Source organism: Procambarus clarkii, chromosome 81 (assembly GCF_040958095.1).
Source record: "Procambarus clarkii isolate CNS0578487 chromosome 81, FALCON_Pclarkii_2.0, whole genome shotgun sequence".
Lineage (NCBI taxonomy): Eukaryota > Metazoa > Arthropoda > Malacostraca > Decapoda > Cambaridae > Procambarus > Procambarus clarkii.
This window is the reverse complement of record NC_091230.1, coordinates 17,292,927-17,313,892: the sequence shown is the minus strand read 5'-3', so window position 1 is coordinate 17,313,892 and position 20,966 is coordinate 17,292,927. Positions and strand designations below refer to the sequence as shown.

The 20,966-nt window shown below is 39.3% G+C and overlaps 1 protein-coding gene across 1 annotated transcript in view; it reads right to left on the bottom strand.

The window, feature by feature from the left end:
• Positions 1-2,405: 2,405 nt before the first annotated feature.
• Positions 2,406-20,966, bottom strand: part of LOC123773147 (heparan sulfate 2-O-sulfotransferase pipe) — a 37,197-nt gene continuing 18,636 nt past the window's right edge. The window contains exons 2-9 of the mRNA XM_045766659.2: positions 16,602-16,735; positions 10,728-10,843; positions 10,202-10,390; positions 9,539-9,618; positions 8,321-8,477; positions 7,263-7,378; positions 6,109-6,263; positions 2,406-5,528 (exon numbers count right to left, since the gene is read on the bottom strand). Coding sequence (XP_045622615.1) covers positions 5,344-5,528; positions 6,109-6,263; positions 7,263-7,378; positions 8,321-8,477; positions 9,539-9,618; positions 10,202-10,390; positions 10,728-10,843; positions 16,602-16,735 — 1,132 coding nt within the window. The 3' untranslated portion in view covers positions 2,406-5,343. The remainder of the gene's footprint in view (positions 5,529-6,108; positions 6,264-7,262; positions 7,379-8,320; positions 8,478-9,538; positions 9,619-10,201; positions 10,391-10,727; positions 10,844-16,601; positions 16,736-20,966) is intronic.

Genomic DNA, 20,966 nt, shown 5'->3' with positions numbered 1-20,966 from the left:
TAACAAGATGAAAAAGGAGGAAACTTGAACTAAACAGTTCGTTACAATTTGGTACAGTATTTGAATATAGGCCCATGGAGCACTATCCTACTTCCAGACATGATTTCTTTTATTAAACTATAAAGTAAACTGATGTAGAATATAAAGTAGGAACATAGATGAACATTAAGACGGAGTTCACATAAGTGGGCACAGTAGAGAGGGTCTTTGCACACGTAAGTGATGTGAACAAACTCCAAGAGCATGTATGAAGGGAATACAACATAATGTCCCAGTTCGCAGGGAGCTTTACATTATTCCACAGTTTACAAATTATTAAAATTACAGTACTATTAATTGCAAGGGCAAAATATTTGCGCTAGTACCCAAACATTTTGGGCAGGGAAACTGCCAAACAACTCTGCAAACGATTCATACAGAACAAGGGATTCACTCTTACCCATACTGTACCACCATGCAAATATCTATACTACCATGGATCATCCAGTAAAATCAGTAGACTCCTAAGTGTTACCACTGCTTGGCTTAGACTCTGTATTAAGTATCTCTGGGAATTTGCATTACCTGCTGATGTAGACCTGACCAAATGTAAACTATTCCCACACCCTCCAAAACTGTGATATAGTGCGAAAAGATACTTAAATTTAGATAACTCTAACAAATGTTCGAGATATATGTAAATAATTCAAAATGATCCACCAGAAATTTTAGTCAAATATTCTCAGTTTGTTAACTACTGTATACAGGTAGTAAATGTGGGCGACTGTAACCTTTCCATCGCTGCCCAATGGTCGGGGCGGTAGGCAGGATAAATATAAAATTTATTGAAATAGCTTATCATAATGTAACTTGCTGAGCTTAGAGACTGTACTTGTAATACAGTCTCTGTGCTTTAATATACATTAAACTGTGTAACTAGCTTATCAAAACTGCAACTTGCTTAGGTGAATGAATTTAGTGGCACAGCATTAGACTCCATATTATGTGCCTCTATAACCTTTTCAACTACCACGAACAGGATGGGTATGGGGTCATAGTAAATTAACTAAACCTAAAAAAAACTATAGCTGGAAGCAGGTTAGTATGGATCACCAGCACCAGGCGTCCAAAGTCAACGTTGTTGGTCCCAGTTGGTCAGGTGTTGCCTTCGGGCGGTGTTTACCGGCGGGTGCTCTTCATCCTAGGACCTGCCGCCTCTCTGGTAAGTCCTGCTTTTGTTCTTTGTAGTTAGTTATCTTCAGCGAGCCACTGAGGCGGGGCTTCCACCAGAGACCCAGTATTGAATGGCATGAAACGTCCCTTTCAGGAGAAGCCCCGGTGGTTCCCCAATTACCTCCCCCTCCATCTTCTTCTTCTTGATAGTAGATGCAGTTTGCATGAAGGGATTGTCCTCCCGATGACTGCATCCCTCCATGTTCGTCGGATCGATCATCGTGGGTTGCTTATCAGCTCCCAAGCTGACCTGGGCAGCCGGCTGAGGGCCGGGCCGTCTGCTACTTGAAATCTGTACTAACGAGTGTCGAGCTAGTTTGAGTGAATTTCTTGTGTGTGAATCGTGCCAAGATTTCTTAGGCGGTTTCGAGGATTTCTGTGAGCCCTCCAATTGTGTGTAACGCTTGGCAGATTTCGGGCGGCTTATTTTTTCTGGTGGGGTGGTGGATTGTCGCTTGCTGACTGCCTCTCTGGGTATACAGAGATTGGCTCTGGGACCCGGTAAGCCAAACAACTTCCTCGACTGATCCCGACTCGGTGCCCTCTTTTGAGAATTCCGCGACTGATGTGACTAACGTACGATTATGTTACGTTGTTGGGTAGATTAGATACAGTGTTTAGTGGGTTTCATATTTATTTAGTAGTCTTGATTACAGCTGTCGGTTATTGGCAGTGTCGTAGACGTTGTTTGGAGCAGAGCAGAGAACTGAGTGAGGCCGGAGTCGCGGAGCTCTATGCGGGAGATCGTGGCGGCTCGATGGGGAATCGTATCTAAACTCCATGGGGAACAAGAGGGAACAAGACTATATAGCAGTGGGAAGGTGTCGGGATAATGATTTGGGATTGGACGGCGGGAAAGGAATGATGTCCAAAATCAGGGAGCCACTGGCACTTCCGGAAAGATCTTTTTCCAGATCTTTCTTATTTTGTATTTTAACACCACTTACTGAATAATTTGCTGCATTTATATTTTGAACCACCTCAGCACAACATAATTTGAGTAGTTTCGTAAGACAAACTTAAGAAGCAAAGATATTACAGTAGTATTTTGATACCATTATTCAATATCACAAACTACCTATCATCAAGCTGGGTATTGAGTCTCCCTCGTGGAAATAATTTGAAATTCAGGTATTTTATAGTAAAAATTGTTATTTGATAATATTATTTTTGTATTAGTGGATATAAAAATATTATATGTACAATATATTTAATTTGGACAATCATTACACACATTAGAGTACAATACCTGAAGAATAGTACAGTACTTTGTATGAAACTCAAATATTATTGATCTGGAGCTCATATTCACTCCGGGGACCAAACATTATCAAGTGGGGTAAAACAAACTGTCAAGTATATAACAACTATTCAATATAAAAGGGTATAAAGGCTATCAGTTAACTTTCTTGCCTGCAAGAATGTCGATTATTAAGTTTAAAATTACACAAAAGGTTTTCATCTACTCTAATACATTATTTACCTAGCTGATGGCTGCAATACCCACACTGAAGACTGTATTACGCAGAGTGAATCTGCATTACCCAGTGAAGGCTGTATCACATACATTGAAGGTTGTATTTCCCACAGTTAAGGCTGTATTACCCACAATGAATGCTGCATTGTGTACAGTGAAGGTTGTTTCACCCACATTGATGGCAGTACTGTATCACCCATAGTAAAGGCTGTCACCCACAGTGAAGGTTGCAGTATCCACAGTAAAGACTATCACCGACGGTGAAGGCAGTGTTGTATCACCCACAGTATGGACAGTACCACAGAGACAAACAAAACAACTCCTTAGTATATACATGTAATTGGTGACTAACAAAACTTTCTTCGTGGTAACAAACGCAATAATTGTTCTCAGTATATGGTAACTCAACAGTCCTCGGCAGCTGGTGACAAAACTAATTATTTACATGTGAACCAAACAATACCATTACAATCTCTCATGCTCAAAAAAACATCGAGATGCTAATATGATGTCTGTCCAACCCGTCCCTGCCAATGTTACATTTCATTTTGACGTATAAATCCCATTAGGCCAAAAAAATGATTTACTGAAAATCATAGCGACTCGCAAAAATTAACGTGACGTCGCGTTTTCTATTCGTAGGCCCTCGGTTAGGTTCGAGTAATTTAGTACATTAGTTTAGTGACGTTGTGAACACTCGAGAGGACGGGCTGGTTTGTCATTGATAATGAAGTACCGTATATAACACAATGTCAACAATCCCGGAGGAATATATCTACTGAAATGTACTGAGCATCTATCCATACTTCAAGGTTGGGTTGAAAATAAATTAAGAGATCCGTAGATAAATTATAATTATGAAATAAGGAATGGGTTTACTGACAATTGATTCAACAATAAATGACCAAACAATAAATGGTGAGATGAGAAAAATATTTGTGCATAGAATCAAAACATGAAATGAGAAAGTACAATGAATACGTAATAATATAGTTAACAATGGACTAGTAAAGGTACCTAATAAGGATGGGAGTAATGTGTGATATAACAAAATTATGAATTATAAAACGACGCACGCAAAAGATGTATGAAGAATAACAACTCGCTCTAAAACACTAATCTAAAGCTTGGACGGCAATATCACAAACCCTCGTCAAAAGTACAAAATGTGATTGCCAATACTTATAAATGACAATTAAAATATCCATCCTCTACAACTAGCCTAAAAATTAAGTAAGCTAATTTTATCCACAAAACTGATACTCAATAAAAGAGGTACTGTACACGAATAATTTAAACTACAAGAGGTATAATACTGACACTTTCTGAGATAATATTTTCACTCATAAAAAAATAGATTAAGATCTTCATACATGAATTTGTTTTGGCTAGTTTTGGGCATGAAATCTATCAGCCTTTGGAGGGTTATTAAGGCCTTACTGACCAACTTGCAAATAGTCTTTAGTCTTGAACATGGTTCAGGACAAAAATAAACTCGATGTATATAGTCATCGAAAGGCATGGCATACATATTGGTGTGTGTATATATCCTGAACTCGCATGAATTCAACATTGTAAGGAAATTATAATATTGCACTAAATAAGAACCACTGACATTCAGGTCTGCATTATTAACTATTAATATAATTAAAGCAGCTAGTGGTCCCAGGTTTTTAAATTATATTTGATGTAACATATGGCATCAAAAATGTAACATACTGCTTTTAGTGTACTGGTATATTATCAAATAGGTGTAGCAGTTATCATGAATTTTGAATGAATAATATTAGGTTCGTTCTTCATTGATGTATCGACAACATATCACAAAAACATTCTATCAACTAACACACTGGACATGTTAGACCAAACACTTCAGACAGAGTGTGAAGTGTTTGACCTCTACCTTACCTCGTCTAACCTAGCAATAGTTTTATTTCTTGTATAAAGTTTAAATTACAAAAGTGTTAATTTAACCACGTACATATTATTATACTGTTTTACTGCAGTAAGTTGTACAGTATTTAATATGCTAAATTATTTCCATATCTGTATAAAAATGGCGCAGACGCAATTTAATAGCAAAATGTTGTAATGTAAGATAAATAGTAGGCATCCATCAGTCTCAGGAGATACATTATCGTATAATCTTCAGATATGCTAAGTTGCTGTAAAATGCTGCACTACTATTAAAGTGTCTCTGGAAGCTTGAGGGGACATACCTAATGTGTCTCGGGAAGGTTCATAGCGCCACACACTTATATTTTAGGGTAGTGTGTTTAGCACCTCTGGAAGATTTTGGACGGAGTATACGGAGTGGTTCGAAAGCTTTTAGAGAGCCGTATGTAAAGCATATCAAGAAATTTTAGGATGGCATGCCTGAAGTGGCGTGTAGAGGCTTTAGGATAACACCTAAAGTCTCTGGAAGTTTTTGGAGCCGCATCTAGTGTGTCTGGGAGCTTTTGGGGAATACCTAGTTTTAGGTATTGTCGCTAAAAGCAATTGGATGGCATGGCTAGTCTCTGGAAGCTTCGGGATGGTGTAGCTAAAGTCTTTGAAGACTTTAGGGTGGTGTACCTAAAGTGTGTCTGGAAGTTTTAGGTAGCATAGCTTAAGTCTCTGGAAGTTCTAGGTAGCATAGCTTGTCTCTGGGCGTTTTAGGGTTGTGTAGGTTGAGTCTCTGGAAGATTTAGGGCGGCGTACTGCATATATAAGCGTCTTTTACAAAACTCATAAAACTCGATTTCTCTGGTGAAGTTTTTCCTCACAATGTCTTTGATGTTCTCTGCAACAGGTGGCTTGTAGATATTCCGGTTGATTTTATTGAATTTCTGAACCTCGTCTGTTGAGAGAAAAAAATATACAATAGTTTATTTTGCAATGTAGATGACATTTTGAAATTAAACTTATTTATTGTCAATATAAGAAATGTTAATTTTGCAAAACTAAAATCAATTATTATCGCCACAGGAGTTTTAAATCCTGAAGTTTTATGTGAACTAAAATTGCTATAGTTTCGTTCCGATTGACTCGGAAACCCCCTCGACTCATAGGGCAAATACGTACTAAAGTTCCCGAAAAAGCTGGTCGATAAACTAAATTTGGGAAACTAAAGCCCATAGAGGGACACGTCTCATGTTCCAGCCCCTTAGTGTTGACGGTTTACATTCCCATTTAGGGACCGTCAGCCCCAACAATCTCAACGTTTAGGCAGTTTTCTCTTTGTCATGCTGATAGAAAGACGAACTTCTACATCCAGTTACGAACAGCGAGTTCAAATGTAGGTTCGTTCTCTTATGATTCCATCTTCACGACCAAGAGAGAACTGCTTGTTTACAACCCACACACTATAATTATATAGCCAAAATATTTTTCCCGCCATTCACACCATTTAAGTTTAACATGAGGATTTAGGTACTGACTCCAGTAGAGGTGCTTGGCTCCCTTGAAGAACCTGGGAACATAGTGTTCGAGGACGGTCAGGGTGGTGTTGAGGTCCTCAAGAACCCCAACTACAGCATAGTTCCTCTCAACGTTCTCTTTAGCTTTCTGCAGCGCATAGTCTGTATTGAAGCCTCTGTGAAAATAAATGTTTTGTTAAACATATTCGCAATGTCATATTTTTACTCCTAATTTTTAATCTTGTGGTAAAAATGCAAATACACAGGATTTTCTTCATATGCGACCATGGAGAATTTGCGTACTATAATGGCTTTATTAAATATGTACTCTTAACTAATTAACCAGTGTCATGTTCTGTATATTTTTAAAGGTATTATTATTATTATTATTATTATTATTATTATTATTATTATAATAAAGTTGTTGAATAAAACGCAATGTAGGGCCAGACATGCGTTGAGAAGCGACTAAGTGAATGCATCAGCATATTAGAGATTGATAATTTTATTTAACACATTTGTAGTTCCTCAATAACGAGAGAATAATCATCCACAGGAGTAACTATGTGTCAGATGATCACTTGGCATAGTTGGTGTCAGCGGAGAAATTTTCTCGATCTTAGCATTAACAAATTGTGAAACGCCATTTTGATATTAGGCTGGTGATCAAAACGACCAGTCGCACCAACAATTAACATCTAGTAAGATCAATTAACAACATCTAGTAAGTTTATGGTTCATGATTGCGAGGTTACATCCTGGGAAGATCAGTAATTCAACCTAAAGGGGACGTAGATGCAAGCCTAAAGTTTAAATTTATTTTATTATTTTATTTTATTTTATTTTATTGCGCACACAAGCTCGCGCTTTCTGTCCCCGGCATCCAGAAATACTTATAAATTCACATAACTTTATTTGCTGTCATTATAGTATGTTGTCATTATTATTCTGCCTCAGCTCCACCATACGTTCCCTGGCCTCAGCCAGAGCCGTTTGAAAGAGCTTAAGCATTTCAGCAGTGCGGGTCCTTGTATAAACTAGTCCAATCTATATCCACATTATTACAAAATAGTTGTATATCAACCGTAGGCCTAATTCAACAGCCTATAACCAAATTACTTAATCTTCATCCTCACTGCATGGAAGGCAAGAGTAAAATCTCAAATAATACATACGTGCATTTCTTCTCTTGGCCACAGAAGAATTCAGTAAGCTGTGCAAAGTCCGGGCGCTCATCTCCTTCCCGGTACTGACACTCTTTGTCCCCCGTCAGGACACACGTCTCATAGTCCTGTGGAATTAGTCATGTTGTATGTTACTTTACATAGTAATGTAACAGTATTAATTATGTACACATTTTTAATACTGTAAATATTCGTGTTCAGTGCAATGCTGTAGATGTGTCAAGACTACTTAGGCCAGCAGATTTAAAGCACAACGAATTGTCAGCATATATCCTGAAGAGTATCCCTATACCTGTTAGTGTACTTACACAAAGGGACTCGTGCCCTTTTAGTATATATACAGCGATCGAGAGGGGTTTTCCCACCTGTTAGTGCGCAAGTGTTGCGTTTATCTTGAAATTTACTCAGGTCTAAAGTTTACTTAATGGTTGGTCAGTAGCCTATAGTCATGGCTTTCTCCTCTTTCCCAACGATTGATGGGCCTTATGCTTAACATCAAATCAAAGCAAAACCTGAGCATAAATTTAATTAATTGGGAAATAATTTGCAAAAATAAATGTATTGATTTTAAAAAAGAGAAACAATCGGAAATTTAAAATTTTAACATTACAATTTCAGCATTTTAAATAAGAAGGCTTTCAATATCATCAAAAACGCAGAAAAGAAATGTTTTGTAAAGTGATTTTTTATATAATGACGCTATACTGAATTCAACTCCAGAGGAAGGCAGAAAAATATTAACAAAATTCACGTTTTTTCGATGGTAACTTTTGTCCCTTTTTTTTTTTTTTTACTTTAGAGCAGCCTACCTTTCGAAGCCTCTGTTGTTGTAAATATATAATATACAGTACCCATCATGACCATGTAATATCATGCTGAGTATAAGTGACAATAACGTGTCTGAAACAAAGCTGCCAAACCACACGAGAGATAAGATGAAAGTGGCGACGTTTTTGTCCGTCGTGACTAGACTTAGTAAGGCTCCCGGACCGACCGAAACGTCGTCACTGTATTGGGTGGGTTAGTGTAATATGACGTCGTTGACCTACCTTACGAAGCCAGGCAGCTGAGGGCAGAGGCAGCTCTGGGAAGGCCTGCTTGCGCTCCACGAAGTACCAAGGAGCTCTAACGTAGTAGTACCAGGAGATGACTCGCTCCACGGGGTCCCTCACCATGTTTACATACAGTGGCTGTGTCATGTTGAATCTGCAATTGGGAATTTTCAACCAACTTTCTCAACAAACAGTTTTGAGCTTTTCTGCAGCGTAATTTGACTATTACAATAATTATTCTAAAAATTATAATTTGATCTAGCTTTGTACAGCATTTTTTTAACTGTGTACAATATATTTATAAGAAGCTTATATAGTAGACAAAGAATTTCGGACATGGCTTAGATATTACCTTTACAAAACCTCTAACATGAATGATGAAGATTACACGGAAATTCGAAATATATGTTCATTATAAGCCAGTAATATGGAACAGAATGGTTATCTTTACTTCAGACATGAGTTACTGCGGCGAGTGCATTAATGGCATTTATTATTATAATCATTATCAGTAATACTTGTAGCAGTAAAAGTAATAATAAAGATGCACACTTGGACGATCATAACAATTTTGACGCTCTTATCGCCTGAAATCTGCAACATTATGTAAAGCAAAATTTCAAGGCAGATCAGGAACTGTAATCATTTCGATCAGGCTGCAGCAGGAAGGAAAGAGACCGATATTTTAGCAAGAGGCTGGCGATCACAATACACTACCACTTCATCACTTGAAACAATCTTGTAAATGAATGGCTAATAAAAAGTAGTATCAATAAACGTCCATAATCCCCCTTGTTGCTACAGGTGTACAACAAAATGCACTTCAAACTTGCAAACTTTAAAAGTCAACTCTTACTAGTAGTAATATAAGTAGGTGTATAGGTACTTGTAGGTATGAACAATATGGTAGAAAATGGTACAGTATACTACAAAATGGTACAGTATGCTACAAAATGGTACAGTATGCTACAAAATGGTATAGTATACTACAAAATGGTACAGTATGCTCTAAAATGGTACAGTATGCTACAAAATGGTACAGTATACAACAAAATGGTACAGTATACAACAAAATGGTACAGCATGCTACAAAATGGTGCAATATACAACAAAATGGTACAATATGCTACAAAATGGTGCAATATACAACAAAATGGTACAGTATGCTACAAAATGGTGCAATATACTACAAAATGGTACACAAAAGGCACTGACATTGTAAAGTTGATGTAGCACACGTGTTTGACGTAAACGGACGGGGGTCTGAACACGTCCACCAGCTGCACCAACCGTCTCTGTGGGGCAACAATAACAGGTCAGAATTAACCGGTCTTGCCAGATGAGCCAGGATATGACTGTCTATTATATTAACCATACATGAACTGTCAGTCACTACATCACACTTCAGAAATGCCTGTCGTTACCACATCTCGGTGCATTATACCAGTGTTCCTGCATCTTTACCACACTTGACCTGGGCTGTCAAACACCTCGCACAATTTATTAGCACCATCTCTATTAGTACTAGCACCACACTAGCACTTTACTTGTGCTAGTACGAGTAGTACAACTAGTACTTTACTAGTACTGTCTGCTAGAACAAGCACCACACTTTAATAGAACTAGTGCCACACTTGACCTGGACTAACACGTACCTCGCCACACTTCGCCAGACCTCTCCATCACTAGCATTCATTAAATGGTCTATTAAATACCTAACCTCACTAACAGGTCTAACACCAAGAATGACGTTGATACAGTCTAACACCAAGAAGATCCGTATACCTTACGATAATATATGACTACCAAACTCACCTAAACAAATTCTCCAACCAGAAAATTAGAGAAAATGAGAACACAATACCATTGCAAGCGAACCTGTTCTCTCTCTGTGAGTTTAATATTCTCCACCTTCTGCGGGCGGTCCTTGTGGAAAGTGAAGCCGTTCCTGTAACTGAGAGTACGCAGCAGTTCCATAGTACTCTGGCTGCCCACTTTGGGCACGCGGTTAAACACCAAAGTTAACTTGTGGTGGTTCACAGTGTTGTTCAGACTCATGGGGTCAATCTGTGAAGAGTTTAGATATATTCATTCCAAAGCTGGGTAATGGTGTAAACAAAAAAAAACGAAAAATTGCGTGAAATGACAAAACTATATTTAACGAAAACATATTTTACTGATTTATACATATGGTTTATTGTTACTCGGAAATGGTTAAATCTATATTTTGAGTTGGGAGATGAGTTGAAGAATTTTATCTGTGCCAGGTGTAAGGGACAGAGGACTGATGAGGGAGGGGATGGAGGGAGGAAGAATACTAAGGGAAATGGTAGAGGGAGAAAGGGTGATGAGGAAAGGAGTGAAGGGAAGGGTAAATGTATATTGGCCGTACACAGTTACTCACATTTCGAAATTCCTCCAAATTGAAGCCACCAAATTTAAGTTTCTGTGGGGAGTAGTGTTGATCATGTCCGCCGCTTGCACTGGCGCTGCGGTCTAGCGTGTCGCTGAGGCCGTCGTCTGCAAGGAACAACACAAACATGGTTCATCACCTTTTATGAACACTTGGAAAGAATATATCAACAGTACAAGTACATCCGCTGGAATGAAGATGGCTGACATTATTTTATATTATGTATATCATAAGAATGGTCAAAACGCAGCTTTATTTATTGCGAGAAAGAGTGTAGGGACGAATGTCTATTCAGTAATATTGTTCACTGAAGTGACTAATACTAATTTTTATAGGTTGATGGTGGCTCTGTGCACACACTAGCTCTGTTACACACTAGCTCTGTGCACACACTAGCTCTGTGCACACACTAGCTCTGTGCACACATTAGCTCTGTGCACACATTAGCTCTGTGCACACACTAGCTCTGTGCACACACTAGCTCTGTGCATACACTAGCTCTGTGCACACACTAGCTCTGTGCACACACTAGCTCTGTGTACACACACACACTCTGTAGCCACCAGTGCCACGGAGAAGGCTGAACTTCTTGCAGCACACTTTGCATGCAGGATGCACAGTATCATTAGCGCAAGTCATTAACGTCACGCATGGTAAAACTAATCACAGATAATCACTATAACATGTTGCATGCAGGAATAAACAAGACACTAATGATGAACTCCATTCATGACAGCAGTCCATCAAAGTCATTACGAGATAAAAAAAATAATTTAATCACCTTCATATTAAAAACGTAATCATGTTAAGAAACAGATCAAGACTGATTATCTATCTCCTCGTTATCACTCTGTTATCATCTCGATATACTACCTCGTTACCCCAGTCCTTATCACCTCGTGTACCTCGTTTACTTGCATAATCGAATTTTAGTCAATTTCACATTATAATTTCGATAGTTGAATTAATGGGTGTGTCCTGTTTAGACAGTACTTAGAGTACCGACGCAGACCATCGTGCATATAGTGATGAAGTGGACAATTAGAAAATAAAATTTGATACTATTGAATTTGGACAAACTGGAAAGGGTTTTGTATTTATGTTGCTAATAAAACCTAACATGCCCATCCTAAGCCTAATACACGCTATCTGAGGCCTAATAAAGTACATATGCTATACTACGTGAAGGAATATTTGGTTTTGGCTTTATTTTTTTCCGGACTCTATAAAGTGAATGGTACCCGTGGGTGGTAATAGACCACATACCCATCCCGTGGGTGGTAGTGGACCCCATACCCATCCTGTGAGGGGTAATGGCTTATTGGTTTGTAAAAAGTGTTGAACTTTTAAGGAACACATTACCAGGTAGCATAATAGAGGTGAGGATTGTTTCAAGCGTAGGTGAGGCACACGTGGCTGTAGATATAAATATGTTCTATACCTGTGTGGAGGCGGTTTACGGGCTATTCATGCCCGTGCCACCTCTTGGGTGGCTTAATCTTTATCACCCATCATCGTGTGGAGGCAGAGGTAGGCGCTATACTCGCGCGGGTGGCGGGGTGGAAGGAAGTGTTACACGCATCATATTGTAGACTGGAACCAATTACCAGTCAATTATTGTCTCACAAATATTAATTATTTAGGCCAAACTGTTCGGAAGTGAGTTATTAACAATTGCAACACGATACAGTGCCTGAGTTCCGTGCTGTTAAATTAATCAAATAACAAATGTGACTTTGGGCACTCAGAACACGTGGACACTGAAATAGATAAAGGCGTTTCTGAGATATTCATCAATCACAGACACGAACGAATGCAATACCTGTGGTATTTAGGCGGTGATAATCAACGTCACATTACACCTAAATTATTGGGATCGTGTCAAAGCCCTCCAAATGTACTCACTAGAAAAGAGACGAGAGAAATACCAAATAATATACACGTGGAAGATACTGGAGGGCCAAGTACCAAATCTACACAGTAAAATAACAACGTACTGGAGTGAACGATATGGAAGAAAATGCAGAATAGAACCAGTGAAGACCAGGGGTGCCATAGGCACAATCAGAGAACACTGTATAAACATCAGAGGTCCGCGGTTGTTCAACACCCTCCCAGCGAGCATAAGAAATATTGCCGGAACAATCGTGGACATCTTCAAGAGGAAACTAAATTATTTCCTTCGTGGAGTGCTGGACCAACCGGGCTGTGGTGGGTATGTGGGCCTGCGGGTCGCTCCAAGCAACAGCCTAGTGGACCAAACTCTCACAAGTCAAGCCTGGCCTCGGGCCGGGCTTTGGGAGTAGATGAATTCCCAGAATCCCATCAACCAGGTATCATTGATAAACCCCAAAAAAATTTAGACGGGGCAAAAACCCGGTCAGCAACCTTGCCGACGGCTGTAGTGCGCGGGACGCCCGGGCGGTGAGCGTAGACCGGACTCACTGAAGGCTGAACGTGTTAGGTTGTCAACTGTACCAAAAGCTGGCTATCTCGTTAATAAGGTCGGCCTCTCATTAGATAACTGTATGTCAGTGAAACTGTCATTGTGTGTTTCACAGAAGATAAGTGGCAATTATTCAGACCTCTTTCATGGACAGAGAAAGTTCTTAGATGACGACAAATATACAGTTGCCGAGGGGGAGTTCAAAGAAAGAAGCCTTCTGCAGTGCTGCACTTGGAAATGTCACTTAGAAACTTATTCAGAAAAATCTAGTGGACTACTGCACATCGTAGGTGAAGCTGCCATCGCCACACTACAATTTGAGGTTCCAGTAATTTTGTTGTACAAAATACCACAAGTGTGTATATGGGATCTGAAAGAACTATGCGAGATGATAGCAGGTTATAAATAGTGCAAGTCCTACTGTTACCTCCTCGTGGGGCTCCGGAGTCACTCCAACAACTGAGGCAACACACATCCTCAGATATGTAATACACTCATACAAATGGTGCATAAAAACCAAACCTGCTTCAATAAGCGGCCTCCAGCCTAAATCTCATCACAAACAAAAACCAGGGAAGCGGGTTAAAACGCCCGCTTCCCTTTAGACGACAGAAGGAAGAAGAGTGATGACGATGTACACTCTCGAAGAGCAATCTGCCCGAAACGCTGTGCGTAATAGTGGCTTTAGGCATTGTATGTACTAGCTCTATCTATTAATCCAACAAACTTGGTAAAATCTCTTGTACCTTACCTAAATAAACATTTATTTATTTATTTATTTATTTATAATTAAATGCTAGAATAACCCCTAAATAACTCTGGATCAACGTTGATTCAATGTTATATTAACGTTAACCAGCTTCCCCCAGACTGCCACTTGTCACTGACAAGGTGGCAATTCCCACGTGTTCAGTTGTGTCTTTGAAGAACAGTTAGAACATGTGAACGTAATATGCTTAGAGATTGATGTGTTATTATTAGAGCTGGAATGTCTTGTGCAACTCTGGCGTCTGTATTGCTGTTATGGCCGCGTTAGAGCACTCAAGTGACCGGAGACGAGACTGGGAGAGCCAATACTTCTACATCCACACTTCCCTGGAAATAAACTTTTCGTCGAAATAAAACCTGGAAACTTATCTTAATAATACTACTCAATAGCTCGGTCGATAGAGATTCGGCCTCATACGCGTGGGGTCCGCAGTTCGAGTCTCCTAGAGCCCAGGTGAATGGAACCAATACTTCTTGGTCTCATACATTTACATTGGGAATGAGCTTGCGACACGTGCTGTGCCGAATTTAGCCACCGAGATAAACGTATATTAAACATTTTTTTGTGTGTTTAGCATGAATTATTTTATTTGAGTAAAATATGTTTTGATATATTTGCCTTTCAAATATATGTTGGTACTGCAATCTGTTCGGGGGGCTTTGTGCCATTTTCGGGATACTTTGTGGTAGCTAGTTAGTTTAGTTCATTTATTATGCACCCCATACCCATCTTGTGGGCGATTGTGGACAGGGTTACAGAGGCACATAATGGGCTCAGGGACTGAACTCCACAATTCATTTAGCTAAGCAAGTTAAAATCTTGATGAGCTAGTTACAAAATTCAGTATAAGGCGTCACATCATAAAGGGATTGGAGATCGAGCACAAGCGTTATGGTACTTTATGATAAATGTAGAGTACGGTTACTAACCTGCCGTCTACCTGGTGTTGATTTCGGGAATCAGTGTTTCAGCGGGACTTCGCCGTATTTATTTATTTGTTTATTTATTTATTTATTTATTTATTTATTTATTTATTTATTTATTTATTTATTTATGCATATACAAGAAGGTACATTGGGAATGTGAGGATACATAATATGGTAATTACAATCTTGTAAAGCCACTAGTACGGGCAGCGTTTCGGGCAGAAGTTTCCTTCCTTTTGGGTCTTTTCATATTAGTTTCATATTATTTTCCTGCTTGTTTTGTGATAGATCGTGGCACTCTGTGGCAGCTTAATGGTGACTGATATATTTTGTGGCGTTCGTAATACTCTGTTATATGTTGAGGTACTTTTCAGCCACTTTTTAAGTACTTTGTGATAACAAGGCGTTATTCTGTGGTAACATTTCGGTCTTCTATGGTAACTTTAGTGTTCCCAATTGTGTTTGTTTTCACACTTGGACACATTTTGGGTATTTCAAATATTATGTTGTGGAAAATGTTATTAATTTGATTGTGCCCTGAGGTAACTTTCCTTTCTGCTCCATGAAAATTTGTATTTCCCCACGTAACTCATTAGTGTATCATTTGATCTGTCTGTGGTTAAGACTGTGCTCGGATAGTTGCCGTTGCTCGTGGGTACTGTGCTACCCACGAGCGACCCATCCCACTACTCGTGGGATGGGTCGTGCTATCAATTTGTAATGTTTATTGCACAACGTTTCTGTATGAATAATGCAATGTCAATTGCGAAATACATGGCTGGGGTTTACAATCAGTAGCAATTCTTTCAGGTTTAAAGCCATACCAGCTTTTCCACCCATCATTTGAAGCCGGGTTTACAGCTTTTCTCCAATAAACGCCCAATTGACAAGCATTCCGACCAAGCTCATTACTGATATAAATTCCATAAACTCTTGTTTCCTGCATAATTTCATCAGCAATCCATAAAAATATTGCATGTTCTACTGTATCAGTTACATCATCAATTTCGTCAATTGCAATGTTCAATGCAGTAAAGGTCTATAATTTATCTTTGAAACGGACTGCTAAAACTCGTGCACTAGGTTGCTTAAACCCGAAAATATCTGATATCTACTGGAGTAATATTCACAAAAATCCGACACTTTGGAACCTTCAGGCTCCTTTTAAATAGACTCACCACATCAATTTGGTAATACATATGCAGTACTTTTAAGATAAACAACGCTAGTTTGGTGGTGGAGGTGGGGATGAAGGAGCCAGAGCGTCGCGGGCCACACACACACCTGGTATAGTGTTACTGTATTAATGTGCACCTACTTAAATATATTAATAAAACAAAATACAAGAACAATGAGGACCAGACCACACACTAGAAGGTGAAGGGACGACGACGTTTCGGTCCGTCCTGGACCATTCTCAGGTCGATTGTGAGACTGGTCCAGGACGGACCGAAACGTCGTCGTCCCTTCACCTTCTAGTGTGTGGTCTGGTCCTTATACTTTAGCCACGTTATTGTGACTCATCGCCTGCACAAGAACAATAATAGGCTTAGTACTCTGCCAACAAAATTAAACAAACGAACCAATAAAAAAACTGGCATAATCGATGTTTTTTCATCCAAAAAACAGTTTTCGGCTTATTTTCCAATAAATTCCTGTAACGATGTTTGTTCATAACTGTTATAGTAATCAAAGCCATAGGGTAAATATATTATGTGCCTTACGATGTTGGTTGTGTGGCCCCGTTGTCTGGTCTAGATGGTTGGTGTAGACCGCCAGCTGGGCCTGCAGGTGGCTGGTGTGTAGGAACAACATGCAGGTGGACGTCAGACTGACGACGGCCAGCAGCTCGCTCACTCTGAGGAACAAAGGAGGACGTCGGGTTATAATATCACCAAGGATTCATCAAGCAACTTTACCAAACCTGTAGATTTTTCCTCAGTCATAAGGGTTTAGGTTGTATTTATAAAACAGTTTATCAGCTGAGAAAGAATAATATCTTTGATAAATTGTCTGTTTCCCACCTAAAACAAAGTGATATTTAGTATATTACGAATGTATCTAATGTTGATTAGGTAGGTACATTCTCTCAAGTGGGCAAGGCGATATCCACTCCCGTACCACAGATTCTGCAACTCTGCTACTCTGTCGCTTTCATACAAAATCTCCATAAATACTTGGATCCAAAACGAATTTTTCCTATTACATATTCTCTCCCTCGATCTCCTTCATTTTGTCCATGGGGATTGAGGTGTCAGAAGCAGTTAATTGCATTGCACCATACCACGGGCTATTCATGCCCGTGCCATCTCTTGGGTGGCTTAATCTTTATCATTCACACACACAACAGGTGTTAGATAGCTGCTACGGGCGGCTTCCTGGGTGTGTGCGCGTGTGTGAAAAAAAACAGTTGATTTATTGACAGTTGAGGAGCGGTCCCAAAGAGCCAGAGCCAGAGCTCAGCCTCCGCAAGCACAACTAGGTGAGTACACACACACTCACCCACTAGTATAAAATATAATATAAGCAAATCCGCCATCTGAAAAGTTTCCCAGGCGCTTAACTTTCCCCCAGACCTGGGTTCTGGAAGTCTCAAGCAACCCAGATACTTTTGGTGAAAGTAAATGAATATTTCTAATAAAATGTCAACAAACAAGAAGTCCTCATTCACCTACAGCGTTGGGCTAATGCCCAGGGTAATCCATAGATTGCCATTGGTATTCACCGAGCGAAACGCCTACAAGAGGTGAGGATTTAATGTACGCGGACGTGTTGGTGAACGTTTGACTTCCTTAATAAACTTATTTCAATTTCAATTTCCTTGATTGGTGAGGCGCGTCTCACCTGAGTGAGTGTCGCAGGTTAAGCGAGGCGCGCCAGCAGTTACAGCGCCAATTCTTCCATGTAGATGCCTGATTGACATCTCCCTGTATTGACTGATTGCATATTACCCTCGTGGTTAATTAAGCCGTAAGCCTAACAGCAAATAAAGCATATTAGTTTGGAATAGTTTTTAACGAAATTAATTTTTTGAAGGAGGGAGAAAAACGCACCTTAAGAAATACTTGGTAACAAATAATTACACTATAGGTAACAAGAAGTTTTTGATGATTTATGGTATACAAGACGTCTTAGCTTAAGCAATTTAAGGAAGATGAAAACTTTGTGTACTTCTATGAAAACTTCTTAAATAACCAAACACCATTAAGGTTGGATTTAATAATTAATCCTTCCGTTAAGACGCAATAGACACATATTGTATAGTATGTATACTATACAATATGTATAGTGTGTATATATATTATATATATATATGTATAGATCTCTTATCATGGCGAGTGGCGAGTGTCCTTGGGAGGTCGAAATGTTAAGGCTAAACTCCCGAGTTTTTATCTTTTTTTAAGGATCAGCGTGGTCAAGTGGTTAGCTTACTAATTGTGTACAGGTGTGCGAACATCTGTGCCTTTTGGGTTCGAGTCTCTTGCAGGGGTTGAAGCCCTTTGTGTTATATATATATATATATATATATATATATATATATATATATATATATATATATATATATATATATATATATATATATATATATATATATATATATATATATATATATATATATATGTCGTACCTAGTAGCCAGAACGCACTTGTCAGCCTACTATGCAAGGCCCGATTTGCCTAATAAGCCAAGTTTTCATGAAATAATTGTTTTTCGACTACCTAACCTACCTAACCTAACCTAACCTAACTTTTTCGGCTACCTAACCTAACCTAACCTATAAAGATAGGTTAGGTTAGGTTAGGTAGGGTCGGTTAGGTTCGGTCAAATATCTACGTTAATTTTAACTCCAATAAAAAAAAATTGACCTCATACGTAATGAAATGGGTAGCATTATCATTTCATAAGAAAAAAATTAGAGAAAATATATTAATTCAGGAAAACTTGGCTTATTAGGCAAATCGGGCCATGCATAGCAGGCCGAGTATGACGTTCTGGCTACTAGGTACGACATATATATATATATATATATATATATATATATATATATATATATATATATATATATATATATATATATATATATAATATACATATATATAATATACATATATATATATACATATATATATATATATATATATATATATATACATATATATATATATATATATAATATATATATATATATATATATATATATATATATATATATATATATTATATATTTATTTATTATGAATAATTTACAGAAAACAGAGTTGGAAGACCCCATCCAGGGCGTTGGAACAGGAAACTGGCCAATCTTGAGTCTCTAGTTTGTCTAATGAGTTCCTAACCCACCTCCTTTAGGAACTTAAATGCACATTTACTACAGGCGCCCAGGGTCTCAGAGCCAATTGGTACGAAGCTGTAAGAACGTTCTAGGCCCCTGTACTTACTAGTTTTCTGGATCTCCCTGAAGGTGGCTGCTCCGGCTCCCTCAGCTGTACTGTGAGGTAGATAGGTATCAGCCAGTGTAGACGCACACGTGTACTCCCATACGACCTGTCTACCTTCCTTCCATGGCTGCAGGGAGACTCCATCTAGGCGTTTGTGGCTGTTGTTAGGTCTGCACAACTGAGGTTCTCGTTGTGCTGGACCCCCAGCTATAGCTAAACTTCTCTTGATGATGTCATTGACTGCTTCATGTCTGGCAATCTTTCCCTGTGTCTTACGATAGATGAGACCATGGCTGTCGTATTGGTGGCAGCCAGCCAAACTGGAGATGTTAGGGCACCTGACAGCTGAGTGAACAGCGCTTCAAATTCGTAGTCCTGAGATTCCGGGTTCGATCCCCGGTGGAGGCGGAGACAAATGGGCAAAAAGTTTCTTTCTCCCTGATGCCCCTGTTACCTAGCAGAGCAGTAAATAGGTACCTGGGAGCTAGACAGCTGCTACGGGCTGCTTCCTGGGAGTGTGTGTAGGGGGGGGGGGGAAATGAGTTAGTAGTTAGTAACAGTTGATTGACAGTTGAGAGGCGGACCGAAAGAGCAGAGCTCAACCCCCGCAAGCAGAACTAGGTGAGTGCACACACACACACACACACACACACACACACACACACACACACACACACACACACACACACACACACACACACACACACACACACACATACACACACGCCGAAGGGGAGTATGTATCTTGGAGGGGAAGCGTTACCGCCAGTATCCTGTCTGGTGGGTTGTGGGAACCCGCCCCCCACTACCACTTCCAGTTTCTAGGTCACGGCCGGTTTCTCTCCATACGCCCTAGTCGTCGTAGCCTGCCATTTGACTGAGTTACATCTGCCTTAGAAAAACCATCTCTGGGGCAGAACCGGTAGAGTCTACACGTGAACGTTGTTGCGTGTAAGAACCACGTTAACGAGACCTGTTTCTCATATTATGGTCGAAACTTTTATATATATATCAGCAACATTAATATAAAACCTCAGCTCTCCTAACAATCCTAGGCCTAATACACACTTAGGTACATATATGTGTGTGCTATAATAGGCCAAGGAATGTTTAAGTTTGTTTTATAGCCTTATTTTTTTCCGGACTCTCTTAAATTAATAATTCAAAATTATATCAGCTGGTCCATCACGTCATATTATACAAGTTTCAGGAGGATGGGTTGACGTAATTAGAACATTTTCATTTAATGATAGGATACAATTAAAGTTTCATCTAGTTAGGTTACTTAGTTTATTACGGACTCCATGCCCATCCTGTGGGCGGTGGCGGAATTATCAGTCTCATATAAAAACAGTTTGCATATTATAGTGTATCTTGTCATTTGTTTCACCCACTAGTGACACCCGCTGAGGGGTGTTTCGGCCAAAATTGTCTAGTGAATTCACGGACAATATTAATATCTAAAGTGCTCTCAGATTTCGACCTTATTCCTGCATTGCAACCGCTATGGTGGCACTTGGGTGAATTCCTTAAAATTTTAAGACCACTACGGGCTCACCATAGCTCGTGCTGCTTGGAACTATTTGTTCAAGGTAGCGAATCTTAAACAACCTTAAAATCGTGAAAGACTAAAAATCGAAAACTACATGG